The 26,171-nt window shown below is 35.9% G+C and overlaps 1 protein-coding gene across 23 annotated transcripts in view; it reads left to right on the top strand.

The window, feature by feature from the left end:
* SLCO1A2 (solute carrier organic anion transporter family member 1A2) overlaps positions 1-23,031 on the top strand; it is a 155,332-nt gene extending 132,301 nt beyond the window's left edge. For all 23 annotated transcript variants that reach the window (XM_074006357.1, XM_074006356.1, XM_045364834.3 and 20 more), the window contains 6 exons: positions 1,115-1,310; positions 2,764-2,929; positions 4,566-4,738; positions 16,464-16,528; positions 17,077-17,194; positions 22,155-23,031. In XM_074006357.1, coding sequence (XP_073862458.1) covers positions 1,115-1,310; positions 2,764-2,929; positions 4,566-4,738; positions 16,464-16,528; positions 17,077-17,194; positions 22,155-22,374 — 938 coding nt within the window. In that variant the 3' untranslated portion in view covers positions 22,375-23,031. The remainder of the gene's footprint in view (positions 1-1,114; positions 1,311-2,763; positions 2,930-4,565; positions 4,739-16,463; positions 16,529-17,076; positions 17,195-22,154) is intronic.
* Positions 23,032-26,171: the final 3,140 nt, after the last annotated feature.

Genomic DNA, 26,171 nt, shown 5'->3' with positions numbered 1-26,171 from the left:
CCTGGGATCTTTCCACTGTTTTGAAAAGTCAATATCCCAAGCTACTTGTATCCACACTACCTAAAGTGCTTGTGAAAGCTTCAAATACCTGGGGTTCCCCCTAAGACACACTGAATCAGACTCTAGGGCGTGGGGCTCTGGAATGGATTTTTAACAAGTTCTCTCCATAATATGATTCAGGGAGCCAGATGTTCACATTGTATGGATGGAACCTAGGGCTATCTTCTCCTTTTACTATTCTTTTTTTTTTTTTTTCTCTTATTGGGAAGGGTTGAGAGAGGAAGAGCGCTGGCCAGTAGCAGCAAGACATGAAATGTAAATACACCTGACAGCAACAGGCTCAGCAAAGTGACTCTCTAAAGTACCTTGAACTGGGTGTGGTGGCTCGTGCCTTTAATTCCAGCACTTTGGGATGCTGAGGAGCGAAGATCACTTGAGGCCAGGAGTTCAAGACCAGCCTGGATGACATAGCAAGGCTTTGTCTCTGCAATTTTTGGTTTTAAATTAGTCAGTGTGGTGTTGTGTACCTGTAGTCCCAGCTACTTAGAAGGCTGAGGTGGGAGCAGCCCTTAAGCCCAGGAGGTTGAGGCTCCAGTCAGCTATGATCATATCACTGCACTCCAGCCTGGGCAATAGAGTAAGATTCTGTCTCTAATAAAAGAAAAGAAAAGCACCTTGAGAGAAGTCTAATTCTTCACAACCAAAGTAGGCATAAGTAACTGAAAAATTGTATATATATGTTCTCATTACACAGAATAGAAGGTAATAAATGAATAAATTACTGGCCAATTTTGACTTGCCAATTCTACCTGGATCCAAAGAAGACAGATTTTTGTCATGATCTCTGCCTATAAGAAATTCACAAGCTACTGCAATGAGTTAAACGAATGATAATATAACAAGAGTCTCCCAAAATATACTTCCCCATTTATGGGGTATTTCAAAATCTCCCTGTGGGTCATGTGTAACTAAGTGGGGATAAAATTAAATCATTCTTCTTTACTATGAGTTGGACCTAAATAGTTTCTTATATAAGACATATTACATAAAAGTGGTAACATATTGATTCCATTGGTAAGTCATTTTGTAAATAATATTTTATTTGCATTTATAGGTATTTATAACTTACCTCCAATATGTATTGGATACATAATTGGTGGTTTAATTATGAAGAAGTTCAAGATTACCGTCAAACAAGCTGCCCACATAGGATGTTGGTTATCCTTACTTGAGTATCTTCTCCATTTTTTATCTTTTCTTGTGACTTGTGAAAATTCTTCAGTTGTTGGAATAAATACCTCTTATGAAGGGTATGTTGTTTTCTAATGAATGTCAGAATCTTTCAACAAATGGTTAATATTATATTTTTTACAATGGCAATGCATGATCAGATCATTTGCTTGTTGGAGTTAATGGTAGTAATCCATGCTCTTCCTGTATCTTTTCTCCATCTGTCAATCAAAAGCCAATCTATCCAAGCTCTAGGCTTATTAACAAGATTGGGAACATATCACAGGGTGAGTGAATTTATGATTGCATGTGCATGTGGGTGTGTGTGCATGATTGTCTTTGTGATATCCGAGTAGACATTATCCTATGAAAGAAACTACCTACAGTTTTAGTTTGTATTAAAATATGTTATCCATATGTCTTATACTCCCATAACTGAGTAAAACTAAGGGTAGACTATACAGTCAAAGTAGCCTTTATATGTTTATACAATGGGCTTAAGTTTGGCATAACTGAATCATAATACATGGTAAATTAATTAATACATAATTCATATATTTCATTTGTATTGCTATATCTAAAATATTGAATACTTTCATATTTTGTATTTTGAAGGTTATCTGGGTTTTATTGAAAGGTTTTCCATAGTGATGTACATTAAAAGAATTCACCTATAGGGCACATTTTGATAATCAAGCTATCAATTAAAATGAAATAAAGAACATCCTAAAATGTTTTTTCAAAATTATCAAGGTTTATTAAATTGAAATAATTTCAAATGTAAAATAATAATATAATTTTATATATGGTATTTGATTTGAGACTCATAAACTTTATTTAAGATAAGCATTATTACCTCCACTTACAGATTCAGAGAGATTTAATGATAAAGGGAGTTCATTTCAAATCTCTTCAACCACATCAATACAGAAATGGATTTTAAAATTGGAATAAATTTTAAAGATTGTCTCCATCTCCAATGATGCTGATTCCCAGACATAATGTGTCGAAAGTCGCACTGTGATCTAGTCTGAATTCAGTCTCTAAACTGCCACGCAAGTGCTCTTTCAATCGTATTACAAGCACTGGTCACTTGTATTTCTTTAATTCAAATACCTATGTTTCTGGAGCTAAATGTATTATCTATATTACAAGTGGAACTTGCAGATTTTTGTCTTCATGCTAGTCCTTTCTTGCTATTTGCTACCTAATGGATGCATCACAGGGATTAGTTCATCCTCATTTTTGAGATCTAATAATATGTGAAAACGTGACTCCCACAAGGTAGGCACTCAATGCTTGTTTATTACCTGTATATTCTTCTGAGATAAATCATTGAAAGCGTGGCTATGTGGTCATCAAAACAGGTCTCTTTTATACCAAAGCTATAGTAAACAGGTCACACATTGATGATTGGAAGATTTCTCTTTCTATTCATGGGAGAAGAGGAAATCTAATTGGGGATTGAGATGAAAAGAAAAAAAGGATTGAATCATCTTTTAATATCTATGGCATTATTTTAAATCACTTCAGAATTCCACAAGATTTGTATATGGGAAATAACGTCTTTGCTAATTGCAATGTGGATTGCAACTGTCCATCTAAAATATGGGATCCTGTGTGTGGAAACAATGGCTTGTCATATCTGTCAGCTTGTCTTGCTGGTTGTGAGACATCCATTGGAATGGGAATAAACATGGTAAGACATCCTATCTGACAGAACTTTTTTGATTTGCATTTTTACTTTCCAACTATGAACTGGGCCTACACTTAATAAAAGTAAAATTAGTGTTTCCTCAAAACCAAATTAGTTTCTTTGTATGTGGAAAAATAACTCTATGAGTCACTTGATTACCTTTTATTTCCCAGATCTTATGTAAAACCTTCATAGCATCTGAACAGTGATCTGAAATTTCCAAGAAGTTTACGTTATTACTCAAATAATTTGGGTTGTAAATACTCTGGACTAAAAAAATTTTATCATTGAAATAAAGTTGGTGGTTTTGATCTCAATTGTCCAGCTAATTGCTTTGCTATACATATATATATATATATATATATATATTTTTTTTTTTTTTTTTCTGTGTATATGTATGGGCGTGCTTTCTGTGTTTTTCACATTCTGACAGTTCTTTAAGAATTTAGAATTAGGAATGTTCTCTTGCTTCTAACATATCACGATATAATATAACAACAATACTAATACTAATATAATGTTGGTTGGTGATCAAAGTAAACAAAAATTTTGATTCTTACTAAGACCTGGAAACATGTAACAATTCAAAAAGAGTTGACAATTCTGTTTCTGAAATAAACCCTCCCCTCCCCTCCCCTCCCCTCTCCTTTCCTTTCCTTTCCTTTTTTTGAGACGGAGTCTCACTCTGTCACCCAGGCTGGAGTGCAGTGGCACGATCTCGGCTCACTGCAAGCTCCGCCTCCCGGGTTCAAGCGAGTCTCCTGCCTCAGCCTCTTGAGTAGCTGGGATTACAGGCACACGCCACTACACCCGGGTAATTTTTGTATTTTTAGTAGAGACGGGGTTTCACCATGTTGGTCAGGCTGGTCTCGAACTCCTGACCTCATGATTCGCCTGCCTTGGCCTCCCAAAGCGGTGGGATTACAGGCGTAAGCCACTGCACCCTGCCGAAATAAACTATTTCTTTAGAAGCAAAGCTTTGGTTATTTGTAAGCATCTAAATATTTCAATTGAGCACTCTGAAACAGATTTTGTTTGTCCAATGTAGTGTTGCATCAAAACACTATTTTAAAAAGTGTATTGGCTGGGCGCGGTGTCTCACGCCTGTAATCCCAGCACTTTGGAAGGCAGAGACGGGTGGATCATCTGAGGTCAGGAGTTCAAGACCAGTCGGCCAACATGGTGAAATCCATCTCTGCTAAAAATACAAAATTTAGCTGGGCATAGTGGCGGGCGCCTGTAGTCCCAGCTACCCTGGAGCCTGGGGCAGGAGAATCACTTGAACCTGGGAGGCAGAGGTTGCAGTGAGCCAAGTTCATACCACTGCACTCTAGCCTAGGCGACAGCATGAGTCTCTGTTACAAATAAATAAATAAATAAAATCATTAAAAAGTGTGTCTTTAGGGTAGCTTATTAGTTATTACAAATTTACTATACATATTTAGAAAAATTTACCCTTTTTTCTGAAATCACCCTTCCAGTTTTGTTATATGCTGTAATCTTGAGAGACGTCATAATGGAGATGGAGTAAAGGAACAAGGAGTCTCCATCTTGATCCAACTGGCTGTGTAGAGAATGTTTAAAATTTGTGTTCAAGATATTTCTTTCTTAGTTAGTGTAATATGTTATTTTTTGACAGGTGTTCCAAAATTGCAGCTGTATTCAAACATCAGGAAATTCATCTGCAGTTCTTGGGCTGTGTGACAAAGGGCCTGACTGTTCCATGATGCTCCAGTACTTCCTAATCTTGTCAGCAATGAGCAGTTTCATTTATTCTTTGGCCGCCATACCTGGATATATGGTTCTTTTGAGGTACACAATTATTTTCCTTATTTTAAATTTTTTTAAGCTACCTTAAATTTAAGGTAGCTTGTTCTAAGAAAGTCACTCAGGACTCAGTATCTAAGAACTCAGTGCTCTAACGTACCATTTATTAAGGGCTTTGTATTAAGCATTTTTGAATTTCACAAAATTTTAAAGTTAGCAATGCACATGTTCATCTCCTGGCATTTCATTCCTATTCCTCCCTATTTTTCTTCCATATTTCTTAGAGTTAAATGAGTGGACCTCTCATTTTGTGACAAAAGAGACACATTTACATCTTAGGGTAGACCATAGAAAATGGCCATTTTGATAGGTAAACAGTGGGTGCCTAGCAGCCATTTCCTAAGGTTCAATCTATAGGACAGCAGCGCAAAGCTCTGAGAAGCTCCCATCTCACCAAGGCCACTGGATCTTTCTGAGCTCCATTTTTCTTTAATAATAATGGGCATAATAATAAATACTCAGCTCTCTCACAAGGCTACTGTGAGACATCAGTACTGAAGGACTTTCTAAAACTAGGAAACTGCAGAGCTAGTTTTCAAATTTAGGTATATTAAATAAATCTTCTTTCAACTACACCACTCTTCATGCCTAGTAAACAATTCTGAACATAGTTTGTATTTTTTTCTCTCTTCTTCTTGTTTTGGAGCTCAAAAGTAGAGTTAAGTTAATCACAATGCTCAAGTCATAACACATTATCATCACAGGCCAGAGCAAGGATTCTCTCTTATTTTACTTCATTTATTTATTTACTTCTATTCAATTCCCTATTTCCAGTCACCATAGCTGCTCACTTAAATATGACAGATAAATGTCATTAAATATGCATTTCCTTTGTAAAATATTAAAATTTTTTTTGTGTATGTGTTTTTATGTTCACACAAATGGTGGTATGGTATTAAGTCTTGTTCTGGTTCATAAGGTAGATGCATAAATAAATTCACCAGTCCTATTTAGAGTAATTTTTATATCATCACTGCATGGGAGTTAGAATTATCTCACTTTGTGATGTTGACTAATCCAATGGGTGTAAAATACTAATGATAGCTCACTGACATGTCAATATGTGATTTCCTGATATACTGAGCTTAAGCATCTCTTCAAACAACTTTTTTTAGCTATTTAGGCTTCTGATAGATGATGCTTATTCAATTTATTTTACCCATTTTACTCATTATATTTCCTGTCTCTTATGTTTTCCTTGATGATTTTGATGATTACGATGTAAATTACGGGTATTAATGTAATACTGTTTATGTTATACAATTATCTTCACTTAGTCTGTCTTCTTTCTTTTAACTTTTACAGTGCCATTTATGAAATGAAATCCTAAATTTTGTTGTAGTAAAATCTAACAATTTTCTTGCCTTAGTGTTTGTGTATTTGGAAGATAAGTCACATTTTTAAAATTGCTTCCACATTTGTAACTTATAAAAATGTTCTCTTAAATTTTATTTCCCCCTAGCTTTCCAGCTTTACCTTCTGCATAGTTTTTTAAGCCATCTCAAATCTATTTTTATATGTGGTTTAAGGGACATAGATATCCAGTGTTATTTTTCTCCGAATAATAAAGTTTTTTCCAAAATCATAGCCTATATAATACATCCTTTTTCCCTTTGATTTGTGGTGCCACCATCTCAAGTTTTTATATAACGTGAATCTATTTTTCATCCTTACTCTGTTCCACAGATTTATTTGCCTGTTCTCATACCAGTGTCACCTTGATTTAATTACTTTGGCCTTGCAAATGTTAGTATTTCATATGGTAACTTTTCCTCACCCCCCTGTCATCTTCACTTTTCCTTTATTCTTTTATTCTCAAACTGATTTAGCTGGTTTATTCTCAAACTGATTAGTCTGTGGGTCTTTATATCTTCATAAGAATTTCAATTGAGTTAGTGTAGATTCCACAGATTACTTGGAGAAAAATCTGACATCAAATATTTTTGAACATGTAATATCCTCGCATTTGCTTAAATGTTCCTTTGTATCCTTAAATAAAGTTCTGAAAATTTTTCATAAAGGTACTGTGCCATTAAATTCTTTCTTAAATACTATATATAAATATATAAATTATATACACACATATGTATACATATACATGTCTATATATGCACACACATATATGTACATACAGCCACATAGATACATACATGCATACACACACACACACACACACACACACACACACACACACACACACACTGAGAAAAACAAATGGTTTCTTTATTCATACAGAACACTTCTGATAGCCAGATGTGTGGATTATTTTCCTACACTGTCCAATTCTGCAGCACCAGCTGGGTGTTCTACAGTTCTATGCAATTCTGGCACTATCTACATAGACTTTGCATCAGATTGCACAAGTTAAAAGGCTCAGTCCTATGAGACTGCCCCCAATTTAGATGTCAATCACGAGTCCAGACACCCTGGGTTTTTGTTTTGTTTTGTTTTGTTTTGTTTTGTTTTGTGTTCTACCCTGGGCTTCTGACTGACAAGCTATGCATTAGGGTTGACTCCTCCATTTTCTAGAATGGCTCACGGAACTCAGGGAAGGAACACTTGACTTACATTTATTGGTTTATTATGAAGGTTATTATAAAAGACACAAATGGAAACCAGGGTAGGGTTGGGATGTGCCACTCTCCTGGCATATGGATGTGTTTACCAGCTCAGAAGCTCATCAAATCTCCTAGTTCAAGAGCTTTTAGTGAGCTTGATCTTCAGTGCACACATCCCACTCCATCCTCCTGGAGGTCTGAGTGTGGGGTTGAATAACTTCTAATAACTTGGTCTTTTTGGTGACCAGTCCCAGCCTCAGTCTGGGAGCCCACCCTGTCGTCTCATTAGTATAGACTCAGGTGTGATCAAAACAATCTCCTTAAGAATGACAAAATACATTCCTACCACTAAGGCCGCTCCAAGGGAATTCCAAGAACTCCAAGGACCCATGTGCCAGGAGCTAGGGACAAAGACCAAATATATTTCTTGTGACGCCATCCGTACACACACACACACACACACACACACACACACACACACAGAATGGTGCCATTACCATCACAAACATGCAATATACATATATATCCATATACATATAAATATTTGTGATTGCAAATATATATAGATATGAATATGTGTATTTGTGATTTTAAACTGATTTATATTGTATTGATTTTAAATATATTTAAATTTATATTTGTATTGCTTGTAAATGATTTGTGATTATCAATGTGATTGTACATATTTTGTGTGTATATGTATATATGTGTATCATTTCCCCATATACAAATATAAATTTTATATCTAGATTATAATTACATAGCATATAATTAAAATTATACATAAATCAGAAGTAAAAACTAGATTAAAAAATTACATAGTCATATATAAATATAGTTTTTTAATTTTTATGGGTATATACTAGGTGTATATATTTATGGGTTACATGAGATATTCTGATACAAGTATGCAGTGTGTAATAACCACATTAGGGTAAATGGGATATCCATTCCCTCAAGCATTTATACTTTGTGTTACATGCAATTCATTTATACTCTTTTAGTAATTTTAAAATGTACAATTAAATTATTTTCCACTATAGTCACTCTATACACTATCAAATAGTAGGTTTAATTCATTTTTTCCATTTTTTCATACCTATTTACTATCTCTACTTCCCCACCACACCCAGGCTACCCTTTCCAGCCTCTGGTAACAACCCTTCTGTTCTCTATCTCCATGAGTTCAATTGTTTTCATTTTTTCTTTTTTTTCTCAGATGGAGTCCCACTCTGTTGTCCAGGCTGGAGTACAGTGGCGCAAACTTGGCTCACTGCAACCTCCACCTCCCTGGCTCAAGCAATCCTCCAGCTTCAGCCTCCTGAGTAGCTGGGACTACAGGCATGCACCACCACACCTGCTAATTTTTGTATTTTTAGTAGAAATAGTGTTTTATTATGTTGGCCAGGCTGGTCTTGAACTCCTGATCTCAGGTGATCCACCCGCCTTGGCCTCCCAAAGTGCTGGGATTAGAGGCATGAGCTCCCGGGCCCAGCCTGTTCTCAGTTTTAGCTCCCACAAGTAAGTGAGGACATGTAAAGTTTGTCTTTTGGTGCCTGGCCTACTTTACTTAACGTAATGACCTCCAGTTCCATTCATGTTGTTGCAAATGAAATGGTCTCATTCTTTTTTTATGCCTGAATATTACTCCATCATGTATATGTACCACATTTTCTTTATCCATTCGTCTATTGCTGGACACTTAGGTTGCTTCCAAGTCTTGACTATTGTGAATAGTGCTGCAATAAACATGGCAGTGCAGATATCTCTTTGATACATTGACTTCCTTTCTTTTGAGTATATATTAATACATAGAAGTGGGATTGCTGGATCATATGGTAGCTCTATTTTGAGTTTTTTGAGAAATCTCCAAACTGTTCTCCATAGTGGTTGTACTAATTTACATTCCCACCAACAGTGTAGGAGGGTTCCCTTTACTCCACATCCTCACCAGTATTTGTTATTGACTGTTTTTGTATACAAGTCATTTTAACTGGGGTGAGATGACATCTCATTGTAGTTTTGATTTGCTCAGACTTCTAGTAGTATCTAGAATAACAATGGTGAAGGTGGGCATCCTTTTCATGTCCTGGATCACAGAAGAAGGGCTTTCAGTTTTTCCCCATTCAGTATGATACTCACTAGAGGTCTCTCATATATGGCCTTTATTATGTTGAGGCATGTTCCTTTTACACCCAGTTTTCAGAGAGTTTTTTTTTTTTTTTGTACTATAAAGCGATGCTGAATCTTATCAAATGTTTTTTCTACGTTAGTTGAAATGATCATATGTTTTTATTTGTTTGTTCTTTTGGTATGATGTATCATATAGATTGATTTGCATCTGTTCGAACTATTCTTGGATCTCTGGGATAAATCCCACTTGTTCATGATGGATGATCTTCTTAATGTGTTGTTGAATTTGGTTTAGTATTTTGTTGAGGATTTTTGCATCAGTATTCATCAGGGACATTAGCCTTTAGTTTTCTTTTCTTTTTTTTTCTGTTTTTTTCCTACGTGTCTTTTTCTGGTTTTGGTATCAGGATAAGACTGACCTCATAGAATGAGTTTGGAAGGCTTCTCTCCTCCTCTCTTTTTCAGAATAGTTTGAGTATATTGGTATTATTTCCTTTTTAAATGTTTGGTAGAATTAGGCAATGAAGCTATTGGGTCTTTTCTTTGCTGGAGACTTTTTATTACAGCTTCAATCTCATTACTTATTATTGATCTGTTCAGGTTTTGGATTTCTTCATAGTTCAATCTTGGTAGGTTGTATGTGTCTAGGATTTCATCCATTTCTTCTAGGTTTTCCAATTTATTGGCATACAGTTGTTCATAATAGCCTTTAGTTTAACATAGCTTAACAATTATTCTTAAAATCCTTTGGATTTCTGTGGTATCAGTTGTAATGTCTTCTTTTTCATATATGATTTTATTTATTTGAGTCCTCTCTTTTTTCCTAGTTATTTTGGCTAAGGGTTCATCAATTTTGTTTTTCTTTTCAAATAACTATTTTTGTTTTGTTTTGTTGATCTTTTGTATTATTTTCTTCATTTTAATTTCATTTATTTCTACTCTGATCTTTATTATTTCTTTTCTTCTATTAATTTTGTGTTTGGTTTGCTCTTGCTTTTCTAATTCTTTAATATGCATTATTATTTTTTTTTCTTTCTTTTTTTTTTTGAGACGGAGTCTCAGTCTGTCGCCTAGGTTGGAGTGCAGTGGTGCGATCTCGGCTCACTGCAACCTTCGCCTCCCACGTTTAAGCGATTCTTCTGCCTCAGCCTCCTGAGAAGCTGGGACTACAGGCTCACACCACCACGTCGAGATAATTTTTGTATTTTTATTAGAGACAGGGTTTCACCATGTTGGCCAAGATGGTCTTGATCACCTGACCTTGTGATCCACCCACTTCATCCTCCCAAAGTGCTGGGATTACAGGTGTGAGCCACCACACCCGGCCCATTGGGTTGTTTATTTAAAGTTTTTCTTCTTTTTTGATGTAGGCATTTATAGTTATAAACTTCCTTCTTAGTACCACTTTCACTGTATCCCATGAGTTTTGGTATGTTGTGTTTCCATTATTATTTTAGAAATTTTTAAATTTTCTTCTTAAGTTTTTCATCGACCCACTGGTCATTCAGGAGCATATTGCTCAATTTCCATGTGTTTGTATAGTTTTCAAAATTCCTCTTGTTATTGATTTGTAGTTTGTGGTCAGAGAAGATACTTGATACTGTTTCAGTTTTTTTGGATGTTGTAAGACTTGTTTTGTGAGCTAACCTATGGTCTATCCTTGAGAATGATCCATGTGCTGGATTCATATTTGTATTCTGTGGCCATTGGATAAAATGTTCTGTAAATACTTATTAGGTTCCTTTGGTCTATAATTTGGATTAAATCCAATGTTTCTTTGTTGATTTTTTTGGGGGGGGTCTGGAAGTTCTGTCCAATGCTGAAAGTGAGGTGTTGAATTCTTCAGCTATTATTGTGTTAGGCTCTATCTCTCTCTTTTGCTTTATATATCTATCTGGTGCTTCAATGTTGGGTGAATACATATTTATAACTTTTATGTCCTCTTGCTTAATTAATCCTTTTATCCTTATATAATGATCTTCTTTATCTCTTCTTACAGTTTTTGTCTTAAAATCTATTTTGTCTGATATCAGTATGTTACTCCTGCTCTTTTTTGGTTTCTATCAGCATGGAATATCTTTTTCATCCCTTTATTTTCTGTGTCTCTGTCTTTATGAGTGACATGTGTTTCTAGTAGACAACAGATTATTGGGTATTTTTTAAAATCCATTCAGCTACTTTATGTCATTTTATTGGAGAGTTTAGTCTATTTACATTAAATATTCTTATTCATAAGAAAGGTCTTACTGCTGCCATTTTGTTATTTGTTTTCTGGTTTTCTCTTCTTCCTTTTTTTCTTCCTTTCAGTGAAGGTGATTATCTCTAGTGGTATGCTTTAATTTCTTGCTTTTTTATTTTTTGTGTATCCATTGTATGTTTTTTGATTTGAGGTTACCATGAGGCTTACAAATACTATCTTATAACCCATTTTTTTAGGTGATAATACATTAAAACTGCTTGCATAAAGAAACTAATAAGCAAAAAGAAAACATGAAAAAACCTCTACATTTTAACTTTGTCCTCCTGATTTTTAACATTTTGTTATTTCTATTTCTATTTTATTGTACTATGTCTTGAAAAGTTGTTAATATTTTTGGTTAGTTCATCTTTTAGTCTTTCTAGTTAAGAGTAGTTTATACATCACAGCCACAGTGTTATAATATTCTGCATTTTTCTGCTTACTTACTATTTCCAGTGATCTTTGTACCTTCAGATGAATTCTCATCGCTCATCAACATCCTTTCCTTTCTGATTGAAGTACTCCCTTTAGCATTTCTTATAGCATGGGCTGGTATTGATGAACTCCCTCAGTGTTTGCTTGTCTGGGAAAATCTTTATTTCTTCTTTTTGTTTGGAGGATATTTTCACCAGATATAAAGGTAAAAGTTTTTTCCTTCAGCACTTTAAATATGTCATGCCACTCTCTCCTGGCCTGTAAAGTTTCCCCCGAAAAGTCTGCTGCCAGTTGTATTGCAGTTCCATTGTATGTTAGTCACTTCTTTTCTCTTGCTGCTTTGAGAATTGTTTATTTATACATGACCTTGGGGGATTTATTGAATTCCTTGAGGTGATCTTCTTTGGGTTAAATCTGCTTGGTGTTCTATAACCTTCTTGCACTTGGTATCAATACCTTTCTCTTGGTTTGGGAAGTTCTCTGCTGTCATCCCTTTGAATAATCTTTCTACTCCTATCTCTTTCTCTACCTTTTCTTTAAGGCAAATAACTATTAGATTTGCCCTTTAGAGACTATTTTGTGGATCATTAAGGTGCACTTCACTCTTTTTTATTTTCTTTTTCTTTTGTATCCCTTACTGTGTATTTTCAAATAGCCTATCTTCAAGCTCACTAAATCTTTCTTTTGCTTGATAAATTCTGCTATTAAGAGATTCTGAGGCATTCTTTAGTATGTCATTGCAGTTTTTTTACTGTAGAATTTCTGCTTTTTTTTTTATGTCAACCTCTTTGTAAAATTCATCTGATAGTGTTCTGAATTTTTTATCTGTATTATCTTGAATTTCTTTGAGTTTCCTCAAAATAGCCATTTTGAATTCTCAATCTGAAAGGTCACATATCTCCCTTTCTCCAGGATTGGTCCCTGCTGCCTTGTTTAGTTCCTTTGGTGAGGTCATGTTTTCCTGTATGTTCCTTATGCTTGTTTGTTGGTATCTGGGCATTGATGAATTAGGCATTTATCAGAGTCTTCATGGTCTGGGTTTGTTTGTGCCATCCTTCTTGAGCAGGCTTTCCAGGTATTCAAAAGGACTTGGGCCCCCAAGCCCAGTAATGCTGTGGTTCATGTAGACTCATAGAGTTACCACTTTGGAGGTCTTGGACAAGATCCAAAAGAATTCTCTGGATTACCAGGAAGAGATTCTTGTTCTTTTGCCTTAGTTTCTCCCAAACAAATGGAGTCTCTCTGTGCTAAGCTGCCTGGAACTGGGGGTAGGGTGATGCAAGCACCCCTGTGGCCACCACCACTGGGATTGTGCTGGGTTGGATTGGAATCCAGCACAGCACTAATCTCACCCAAGACCCACTGTTACCTCTACCTGGCTACCACTTATGTTTGTTCAAGGCCCAACTCTACAATCAGCCAGTGGTAATCCAGTCATATTTTTGTCTTTCCCTTCAGAGCTGTGAGTTTTCCCAGTCCCCAGAAAGCTCCAGAGATGCCATCCAGGAGCCTGGGATGGGTAAAAAAATAATACAAATCTACCTTGTATTCTATTCTAGTGTGGCTGAGGTGGCACTCAGACGATCAGAAACACCTTTTTACTCTTCTCTCCCCTTTCCAAAGTCAGAGGAGCCCCACCCCATGGCCACCACCACCACCACAGGCCCACAGGAAATACTGCCCGGGCCACCACTGATGTTTACTTAAGGCACAAGAGTCCTTTAGCCAGCCTGTGTGAATGCTGCCAGGCCAGGACTCACCCTTCAGGGCAGTTGGCTCTCCTGTGGCCCGGAAGGGCAGGTTCAGAAATGCCATCCAAGACCCAAGGCCCAGAATCTGGGACTGCAAAAATGTGCTTGGTGCTCTACTCCTGGGGTCCCTACCCAAACTGGGCCACAGAATATTACCAGGCCCTGGCCTGGTAGGAGTCTGGCCTCACAGCAGGAGGGAGCAGCGAGCATTACCCCCTCAGCTCCGCCTCCTGTCAGATCAGCTGTAGCATTAGATTCTCATAGGAACGTGAACCCTATTGTGAAATGCACATGTGAGGGATCTAGGCTGCGCACTCCTTATGAGAATCTAACTAACGCCTGATGATCTGAGGTGGAACAGTTTCATCCAAAATCATCCCCGACTCCTGCCTGGTCAGTGGAAAAATCGTGTTCCACAAAACCAGTCCCTGGTGCAAAAGGTTTAGAAACCACTGCTCTATCTCACTGTGGCTGAGCTGTTACCTAAGATGCAAGACAGAATTCCCTTTGCTCCCTGTGCCTGTGCTTTTCTCAAACAGGAAGAGTCTCTCCCCACAGCCACTACAGCTCTGAATGTGCTGAGTCTCATCTAAATACAGCACACCCGAGTCTCACCTGGGGCCCATGGCATACTACCTGAGTACAGCTGTTGGTTATTCAGGCCCCAAGGGCTCTTTAGCCAGTAGGTGATGTATCCTGCCAGTACTGAGTCCTTCTCTTCAAGACAGCAGGTTCCCTTCTGGCCCAGGGTTTGCCTAGAAATGCCACCCAAGAGCTGGGGCCTGGAATGGGTACCTCATGACCCTTCCCGGTGCCCTATCCTACTGTGGCTGAGTTGGTATCACAGATGCAAGACAAAGTCCTCTTTACTTATTCCTCCTCTCTCCTCAAGTGGAAGGAAGGATTCTCTTTTGGAGCCACAACCTGTGCTGCCTGGGGTTGGGTGAAGGGTGGCACAAGCACTTCATTAGCTTCCCCGGCTGGTGTCTCAGTAGGTGATGGGATCCCCAAGTTCACTGACTCCGAACCCAGCTCAGCACTAGAACTTGCCTAGGAGTTGTAGTCCTTGCAGCCTAGACTGGCTTTCAAGTTTATTTAGGGAGAGCACGTTTGCCCATGGTGGCGAGGCTTGCTGAAACTCAAGTTCTAACTGTGGGGCTGGGTGATTACTTTCTGGCAATGGCTAGTCTAAATGCTCCCTCCATGGGTAAGAATCAGCTGAGTTTAGGTTGGTTTTGCTTTCCACTGTGACAGGGCAGCACGGGATTTAATGAAGTCTCAGAATCACTGCCTCTCCCTCTCCCAAGTGCACAGATTCCCTCTCCATGCCATGTGGCCACTGCTGGGGGATGGGAGGGCTGGCGTTGGCCATTCAAAACCATTTTTCCTGCTCTCTTCAGTTCCTCTTTCTGTGATATGAAGTTAAAACCAGGTATTGTGAGTGCTCACCTGATTTTTCGTTCGTACAAAGGTGTTTCTTTGTATGTAGATAGTTGTTAAATTTGGTGTTCCTTCAGGAGGGATGATTGATGGAGCTTTCTATTTAGCTCCTTGCTCTACCCCTCCCTTATAAATATAAATTTTGCACTATTTTCGACAGATAGGTCTGTGTGTGTGTGTCCATATTTATCTCTATCTCTATCATCGCTGCACGTAAGTAAAGATAGGTATATATGGATATGTGTGGTATTGTTTTCTCTTGTATTTTCTAGTTGGTTATTGCTGGTTTAGAGGAGTGCTGCTGTTTTTAAAAATTTGCTTTTTATCCAGCATCCTTCTTATTTGTTCTAATAATTTGTTGATTTTGTTAGGTTTTCTATGTAAGTTTTTCAATGTGCAAATATGACAAGTTTTGTCTTTTCCCTTCCAAACCTTACACATCTTAGACTTCTAAAATTCTCTTGTAGCATAAATTAAAACCTCTAAGATTCATGTAACTATAGTTGTGATAGTGAGTATTCTTGTTTTTTTCTAATTTTAATAAGAACTGTATAAAATTTATTTATTATTATTCTTACTGCAGATTTTTAGCGTATCTAGTTTCTGTGTTATTAAAAACAATTTCTTTTTTTTTTGAGATGGAGTGTAGCTCTGTCACCCAGGCTGGAGTGCAGTGGCGCAATTTCAGCTCATTGCAACCTCTGCCTCCCAGATTCAAGTGATTCTCCTGCCTCAGCCTCCCAAGTAGCTGGGATTACAGGCACCCACCACCATACCCAGCTAATTTTTCATATTTTTAGTAGAGACAAGATTTCACCATGTTGATCAGGCTGCTCTCAAACTCATGACCTCAGGTGATCCGTCCGCCTTGGCCTCCCAAAGTGCTGGGGGATTACAGGCGTAAGCCACCACGCCCGACTAATAAAATAGGTATTAATAAGAAAAAGTGATAGGTGAAGTGTCAGTAACCAGAAATGGGCTCCTGTGTAGGCTACCAGCTGGCTAATAAAGCCCTGAATAATCAATAAGTGAGCATGAAAGTAAAATTTTGAATGTTCATTATGTGTGACTAGCTTACAACTGGCCTTTTCAAGATAGTATGATAGTTTTAAATCTTTGTTTTTCTTTTATTTACAAACTTATTTACTTTTCAGGTGTATGAAATCTGAAGAGAAGTCCCTTGGTGTGGGATTACATACATTTTGCACAAGAGTATTTGGTAAAAATAGTTATTTTTTTTCCACATCCCATCGGAACAATATTAAATACTAGATAAACAAGATAATTATTTCAGAAAAACAGTCTAGCAAGAGTCCCTTCTGTATGTAAAAAGCACATTATAAATATGAGAATGCAGCACACAAAGAGATAGAGCATCTCTTTTACTTGAAAAGGCCCTGTCTGACCTTAATTACACTATTCTTTGAAGATTTGAAAATAAAATGAAAGAAAATGCTCTGCCCAAATAAAATGTGCATATAATAGGCCCAAAACATTTAAGAAAATGTATAAAGTTCAGAATCTTTAATTGAATGTTCTACTTTACTAATAATTATGTTGCATAATTTTTTACTTATAAGATTACTTAGTTTTTAATAATTTAGAAACTTTTCAGTAAGAGTAACTCATTTCTAAAAATAAAATTTAGACCATTAGATTTATGTTTTGATAAACTTTGCAGTACAAATAAAGAAAATCAAAATATTTCCAAATAAATCAAGTATCTTAATTCTTGTTGATAGATCTTTCTTTCCCTGTTAATTGCAGCTGGCATTCCTGCACCTATATATTTCGGCGCTTTAATGGATTCCACATGTTTACACTGGGGAACTTTGAAATGTGGTGAGTCAGGGGCATGCAGGATATATGATTCCACCACCTTCAGGTAAAGATAATAATGGGTTTAAAATTGTTTTATAAGCATAGACTGTGCATAACACAGCACCTTTCATACCTAACTTTTTTTTTTCTTGTCAAGTGAAAAGAATACTTTTGTGTTTATTTCCAGAAGAGATACTGATGTCATATCTCCTTTCCTTATTTGCATACTAGAATTGTATTTTCCCATTATTTCTCAAGTGCTTGGTAAATATAAGCATACATGGCTTCCCCAACCTTGGCTTTCAAAGTGTTGTTTGTTAAATTCTTAGAGTCAACACAATATTGAAGGTAATGGTTGTATATATACCATGGATGCCTATCCAATTTATATTGATCTCCTAAGGCTCTTTGTTTTATCCTGCATGATTTCATCATGTCACGAGTCTGAAGCCTCACTTCCTGTCACCACGTCTCTGGTCTCCAAAATCATATCTTTTCTCCCTCTTTAAATTTTGCTGAAACAATCTTCTTCATGTCTCCTAATGCCTTCTCCTTGGTAAATACAAGTCTAATTTTGAATAAAACTCTTTGTTCTTTCTATTTTCATCTTCTTTTTCTTTAGGAAATTTGAGTTTTGTTCAAATTTGAATTAACTTCTCTTGATGGGGGCAATAATAAAGCTACTTTATTCAGTATAAAACAATTTACCATTGTTTATAGCATTCTAAGATATTTATCTTGATCAGCAAAAGGACATATATCAAGAAATATGGGGAGAGCAGAGAGCAGGAGATTCATCTCTGCATCCATTCCTGTTTCCCCCAGAGCTCCCCAGGAGTGATGTTGAGGGAAGCTCAGCTATATGCTATGTATGCAGTAGATTTCTACCACAGTTGAGGAACTCCAAGGATCACTATTGAGGGTTGGCCTCATCCTGCTGCTTGGTTTCTTGTTGATCGTATCCTGAATCAAATGGTGCTTGAGACACATTAAACAGACTTGGCTCCATTCTCTGTTAGTCAGACCAATTAGACTGATCAATGAAATGGTGTATCCATGAGAAAATCTACCAGAAGCCAAGATATTCTGGAAATAAGGGTAAATATTGTTGGTAGACAATTCTCCACGGACCCCTACATTACATTTCTGCTTTTCTTGTTAGCAGGGGCACTGACAGCATTTTTTCTGTACTATATTTTCAAGGATGTTGGAACAGTAAATGACATTAGAAGATATAAATAGTGTCTCTCTCAAGGACAGAGGGCAGGTAGTTTGTTGTTCATGATGATAAGAAAATGTCTCCCTCTGGGGCAAAGTTTGGGCAGATTTTTTTGAAGCCCATTTAAAAGATTGGGGTTTCCTAAATTCAGGACTTTCTAACTGCGGCCCAAATCCACCGTGTGTACAACGTTTACCTGGTTCTCCCTCTGTCTCACCATTTTGGGATGTGGAGGGTAAGGAAAACCAACCTGAAAATGAAGTTTGTGCTGACTGCTGTGTTGCGAGTGAAAAAAAGTCCTTTGTCCCTGACCTACGAGTCTTGCATCTTCTGTTAGCATCCTTGAAACTGTGGCAGGCTAGCCTGTTAACTTACAAATGAAGTAAAATCTTAGACTCTTTTACAGTTCTTGAGAACAAACTTCTGATTACCTTTAAATTTTGCAAAAAAGGTAAAAATGATTAATTTGATTTATTTCAACCAATAGAAGGGGAGAAAACGCAATAGTGGTAATTCTTAAGAAAAAACCCCACACAAATAAGTTAAAAAACAAGCCTAAGTGATTTTGCAAATTGTTTAAACTTGCTTGTTAAAAGATAGCAATTTTTATACTGGACTTTTCAAAATTTGAACTATATGTTGTTTATAAGAGACAGATCAAAAATATAAAATGATTGAAGATAAGGTTTTAAAAAGATACCAGACACATACTAAATCAACTTCTGTAGTTATATTAATGATTTAAACAAAGTATAAGTTAAAGGGAAAAAATTAATAGGGTTAAACAGGGATATTACTTAATAATAAAAGGAAAACATGAAAAAAATATAGAAAAATTATGAACCTATGTAAATCTATCAACATAACCTCAAATATGCAAAACAAAAATTTATAAAATTATAAGAAGAATTCTACAGAATGGAAAATTTCAATATACTTGTGCCACAAATGAATATTAAACACAGATGAAAATGAGTGAGGATACAGTATATTTCAACTTCAAATTGTACAAGAGTAATCGAATATACAGATAAATGTAAATGAATATATATAATCTATATGAATCTATAATACATCTGTATCTATATCTACATGAATACATGGATAATTGTTAACCCAAATACCAGCACCTATGCCACTAAAAAGTTAAAAAAAAGTATTGATACCACATAAATCCTGTTTTCTGTTCACAATGCAATGGAGATGAAAGCCTATAATAAAAGATGCCCAAACCTCAAATGTTTGAAAAGTAGTAAAAAAATGCTATCTTAAATTACTCATGATTAAAAGAATAAATTACAATAAACATAATTAAATAATTAGAACTCTATGTCAATGAAAGCACTGAATAAGAAAACTTGTGGGATGAAGCCAAACTAACCAGTAATCAAAGGGATTTTTAGAGCTTTAAATGTATAAATATATATACATGTATGTGTATGTTTGCATATGTACAAATATATGTATATAAATATGTATATTAATACATACATATAAGTACATATATACATGTTTATTTACATATGTATATAAATAATGTATATTTACATATATAGATGTATTACATATATAAATATACATATGAAATACATATTCACATATATACACATAGGTATATATGTTTATATACACATTGTATAAAATACAATATGTATGTAAATATATACATATACACATTTACATGTAAAAGGCTGAAAATTAATGAACTTAGAATTTAGAAAAAGAACAATAAAATATATACAAATGATGTAGAACGACCTGATAAATGCCTCAATAATTTACATATTGATATATTTCCTATCTCAAACAAGAATAAATGATACAATATATTTTTAAAATTCAAAAGAGACATATCTTGGTTAAAAGACAATGAAAACATCATCCTAAACATCTGATTTTTCAGAAATTAAACAGAAACATAAAGGAGTAAACAAAGCTGAATTCACAGGCTCTATGTCTCAAAATGGGCAGTGGTTTCTGGTATCAGCTTCCAAAAGAAGAATAAGGTACTTCTAAGTCAAAAGACTAAATCTAGATTCAATGCTTTAATCCAATTAATGAGGCAAAACACCTTGTACAGGGTTTAGTGTTCCTCAAAATTTGATGTTCACTCAGAACTTCACAATGTGAACTTATTTGCAAATAGAGCATTTACGAGTGGAATTAGTTAAGTTAAAATGAGGTTATACTGGATTGCAGTAGACCTTAAATCCAATCACTGGTGTCCATTTTTTTCTGAATCCTAGTAATGTTTCATAATAAAAGCAAATTTTAGAAGTAGAAATATAAAAATGAGAAGCAGAAATTAATAAATAGACTATATACCATAGAGGGAATCAGAAAGTAAAGAGCTATGTTTTTGTAAAGTTGCAAAGGTATTACTAATAACAATACTGTGGAACGGCAAATAAAGAAAGAGAGGAGGCACAAATAAAACATCATTAAGGATGAAAAAGGTAATATAAGTACAGATATTATACATAGGGATTTTAGATATAACAATTTAGAAACATATTAAATAGATATTTTTCTAGACAATTATATATTACTAGATTTTATTATAAATCTATAGAAACATGAATATTTTTATAGTTACTTAAAAATGTAAATTCTTCAAAAATGCTCATCTGCCAAAGGTACCAAGTTCAGATGCTTTTCAGGAGAGTCTGATAAAACCTACAATGAACTGATGATTCATTCGTAAATTATGCAAGTTATTCTCAGAAACAGAAAAAGGGAAAATTTTGTAATTCATTTCACAAAGCTAGTACAATCTTAATAATCACACTGGACAAGTTCAGTACAAGAAAAAAATCTGTAGGCTAATCTTATACATGCAAAAATTCTACATAAAAATTGATAAATTGAATTTAATAATGTGTAAAAATTACAAATACAGTTTATTTTAAGCATGCAAGGATAGGTCGACATCAGAAAATCTATTGGTGTAATAGACACTAATTAATACAATAAAGGTAGAAAACCTTGGATACTCTTCCGACTACAAGCAGAAAAGTTATTTGGCTATATTATGCACATTCATGATTAAAACTTTGAGCAAGCTCATAATAGAAAATAACTTCCTTAATCTGATCAAGGTCATCTAAAGAAACTCTCACAAGAGTATATATTTTAATTCATGATGATTCTTTGGAAGCATTCTTACTAAATACTATTCACTGCTATCACTATCAGTATTAATTTTGAGGTGAAGATCCTATTCAATGAAAAGCTAGTTATAACAACAATAACAAAACATTAGAAACGATGAAAATAAATTTCGATTTTCTCAATGGGAAATTTTTAAAAATACATAAAACTTTTTTTTTTTTTTTTTGAGACGGAGTCTGTCTCTTGTCGCCCAGGCTGGAGTGCACTTGCGCGATCTCGGCTCACTGCAAGCTCCGCCTCCCGGGTTCAAGCCATTCTCCTGCCTCAGCCTCCCGAGTAGCTGGGACTACAGGCGCCCGCCACCGCGCCCGGCTAATTTTCTGTATTTTTAGTAGAGACGGGGTTTCACCGTGTTAACCAGGATGGTTTCGATCTCCTGACCTCGTGATCCACCCGCCTTGGCCTCCCAAAGTGCTGGGATTACAGGCGTGAGCCATTGCGCCCGGCCAACATAAACATTTTAACAAATACTGAAATTAATAAGAGAGTTTAGTAAAGTTGCTTATATAGGATCAGCATGCAAAACTATCAGCTGCTGTTTTTATCAGAATAAAATATAAAGATATACAAATGTAGTTTGCACTAACCACACTGTCTATGTAATATTTAATATGTTTTAACTTTAAAAAAATAGATACATCTACCTTGGATTGCCGGCAGCATTAAGAGGATCAAGCTTTGTTCCAGCCTTAATCATCCTAATTCTTTTGAGGAAGTATCATCTACCTGGTGAAAATGCCTCTTCAGGAACCGAGCTGACAGAGACAAAAGTCAAAGGGAAGAAAAATGAGTGCAAAGATATGTACCAAAAGTCCACGGTTTTGAATGATGATGAATTGAAAACTAAATTGTAATTGCCCTATTATATTACTTTTTTCAGAATTGGAGAATGTGCTGTACAACTTAATTATTTTAAAAATCAACAGAGGTACTATAGATAACTTTTTCTTGTCTTTAAGAACCTGAAAAAAAAATTCTTAACTCAAAATAATAAAATGTTCACTAATGATATTTCTAAGATATCAATAACACTTGAGTTTTCCTAGGAGGGTTATCTATAATGGCCCCCTAAAGAAGATTCTTAGAGCCAGCTTTATTTTTATGTTGAAACAGCAATTTCTCTTAATTCATCAAAGTAAGGTTCTCTTCCTACATCTCCTTCTACTAATAGTTCTAAAAATTTTCTGTTATGAAAACCTATTTAATTCCATTAAATTTGTGCTTTGATATTGGAATTATTCAGAGGCCTAAATTCTCATTCTGTTATGTGAAGATTTAAGTATTTTATTCAAGTTTATCACTTCCATGTGAGAGAAGCTTACATCTTATTCTATTTAGGAATCGTTCTTTAACTCTTCTGTTTATTCTAGGCATGACTCCTATATAATAGATTAGTCATAAATATACCTTCCTGCTTTCAATTTTTTCTCGTCTTTGTTACTCATATGTTTGATCAATTTGTACAGCATACTGACAAACTTAAGCAGGTTATTAAAAAATCATGAGGCAAAGATTGTTGGATTTTTTTTTCCAGCAATTCAAATCTGGTGACTAAAGTCTTTCTTAAAAGCAAGTGTCTGAATCAAAGGATGAAAGGACAATATTATAAAAACTCCAGCTCTTAAAGTCTGTTTGTAATGTCAGATATTGTCAAAGAACCACTTTCTCAGACTCAGGACTCTTTCGACCAATGTTTATACCACCCATTGTGTCCTAAGGTAGAACACAAACACTAATTTTCCAAAAATAATCTTAGACAATAGCTTCTGTTATGAAACAGAGTTTAAGAAAGGCTAAGGTGCATATTAAAAGCTAAATCTACTTATATTATTATTTTGTAAATTATGGATAAAATTAAAAATGGAAGGATTTTAGATATAGAAGAAGACTTACTGATTAATATAGGCTTCTGGTAAAAGAGGGTAGAATGAACAGATAAACACCTATTTGTCTACTCCTTATTCTCCTTCCTGTTGAAATGACACTCAATATTTAAGAATGACATAAATCCCTAATGGATGAAGATAATGGAGTAAGGAAGGGTGGGAGAAGTGGGTGTCCATACATTATGGTTATGTATGTGTGCTATAAACGGAGAGTGTCTGCAGGGATACAACAGAGTGGAGGAAGCTGAAATACAGAATACACGTCGAAGGAGCCTGGAATGGAAGTGTGAAACTGAGTTGCCAGTTCAGAGTGTGAGTTGGCAGCTGGACAGAAAGCAGGTCAGTTAACTGAAGGACTTTGTACAGATGCTTTACAGGTTAATATGATTTCCCAAATGATCGGATGCATCACATGAAAAAAGAAAGCCACTGAGAAGAGAAAGGCTGTATAGAATAGGTTTAAGGTGAAGGATGAAAAGTTTCAGTTTCATGAAGTTTGAGACGTCAATCAGGGCATATTGAAAATAACTAAGGTTCAAGCTGAGACTGGCCTTGAAACAAGAGAGAGGAACTAAAATCATTGGAAAGGGGGAGTTTAACTTTGATGTAGGTATGACTGCAGCAGTGAGATATCGTGTTAAGATCTGATGACATGAAATTTGGAGCCACTTCCTTTGTGGTGTGAGGAAGTGAGAAGAATGGCCTGGAACCTAAAACAAGGAGAAAAGACTTACCTATATTCACAGAGCAGTAAGAAAAAGTAAACAGCCACTGCATGCGAAGGTTTTGGGGGAATCAGATTTTGCTGAGTGTGCGATGATGAAGAGAATGCTCATTTCTGAACTGGAATCTGAGATAAAAAGAAGCGAATAGGAGGTATATGGAAGTTAGACTTATGGAAATTAGAAGAAGGGGAATGAGAGATAGTGTGGAATTCTGGCTATTTATGTGACTGACATAAATGGGAGCAGAGCACATAATGAGGTTAGTTCTTATGGATTCAAGGCAGACAGTGTTGGTGAAACTGTGAGTGTCAAAATTAGGCGAGGTGGTGACTGGGCTCCCTGGTGACCTCTTGTCATGGAAGAAAACTGAATAAGCAAAACTTACTCAAGCTCCTGAGGCCCATTCATTATCCCTATTGATAGATTTGAGGTGATCTGAGAAAGCTGTCTTACTTTGTGGACAATTCACCACTTGAACACCCTCAATGGAGCATCATAGGCCCAGAGAGACGTGGCTATGGACTTAGTACCTTGGTCTCACTTTTATCCCCTCATGGAGGAGATGGCATTTTACTCTGAAAGCACAGGATTCTCCTTTGACACTTCTTAGTGGGAGAAAGCAGGTCAGAGAAAGTGGGTGTTGGAGTGCTTTGGGATCCCTCATGACCTCTGTTGTTGGCATACGTGAAGCCTGGGAGTTTAGTTCTTATTCTGAGCACTTGTACTGTCTCATGAGGGTAGAAATAATGGCATAGCAGACAGATAATGGAGAAGAGAAACAAGAGAACAGGTAGTGAGAAGTTGAGAGTCAGCAATTTTCTTACTTAATATTGTGGGTAGTATAAAGTTAATGAAACTAGAAATAGTGGTTTAATACATTACTTATAATTCAAAAATTATAATATATTTATTACTATATTTACAAATGCTTACACAGTTTCTTTGTGAATCCACCTATGGTTTTATTTTAATTAATTTTTTTATTTCAAAGCAATGAAATGTTGCTTTGTGGAGTCTGATATCATTATATCAGGTAAATGGGTTTCTGCTACATCTCCACATTATTGGGGAGATGCCTGAACACCTCAGAATACACACACCCTTAAGGTTCAAGGGCTGGGGTTGAGCTCTACATAAGGGAATTTTCCTCCTCCCAGAAGGGCGATCATTGTGTAGACAGACATGAAGACAGAACCAGAATGACTTCCGTGGGTGGAAATAGTGCCATCAGAATCATTTATTATTATGAAATAAATATTATTTATCCACACTGAAAAAATACTACTCCTCCTTAAATCATTAACTTCTCCTCAGATGACTTTAAGAAATTTGAGTAACAGCACATGAAGTGGTAAAGACCCTTAGTCTTTCTGGTATATTAGAAGAGCCTTTTAATCAGTCTCTGGAAGGACACTAGGGATTGCAGCTGAATAAATATATTAAGAATAACAAATCAGTTCAACACTGAGTAGAGTCCGAGTTGGAATTTTCCATGGAAATTCTCTTATGTCTCTACTAACAATAAGGAAGACAAAACAAAGACTAAGTAATTAAACAAAAGCTTGAAATGTTTTGTAACCAAAAGCTTTAAATGTTATGTAACCCAGAATGTTATGTAACCAGAGCTGTTAGATCACCTACGGGCTGATTCATAGGTGAACCTCCACTTTGTGGGTCCTCTCATGCATCCCATTTTGAGAATGTAAGTAATTTGACTTTGCAGCCCTTCCAAAAAGGGTACTATCCCACTTCTCCTGGCATAAATCATACATTGACTGAACATACACCATCTAAAAATCACTCATGCTGCTTGAACCAAGGTCATTATCAGAGAAAGCTCCTGGTGGAAGAGGTTGTAGATGTTAAAAGGGTATGATTTCTACATCAAAAAATGCAGAAATTGACAGAATGGTTCTTACTTACTGGGCCCGGAGAATTCCTGTTCTGGCATTCTTAGATCCCTCAAATGTATTACCAAGGGGAAAAGGAAAAAGAGGTAAGCAGGCAGTAGGGTAAGCCATTGTTTGCCTGCCAAGGAAC

This window comes from Macaca fascicularis, chromosome 11 (assembly GCF_037993035.2).
Source record: "Macaca fascicularis isolate 582-1 chromosome 11, T2T-MFA8v1.1".
Classification (NCBI taxonomy): domain Eukaryota; kingdom Metazoa; phylum Chordata; class Mammalia; order Primates; family Cercopithecidae; genus Macaca; species Macaca fascicularis.
The sequence above is the reverse complement of the archived record's forward strand: the minus strand, read 5'-3'. Positions and strand labels throughout refer to the sequence as shown.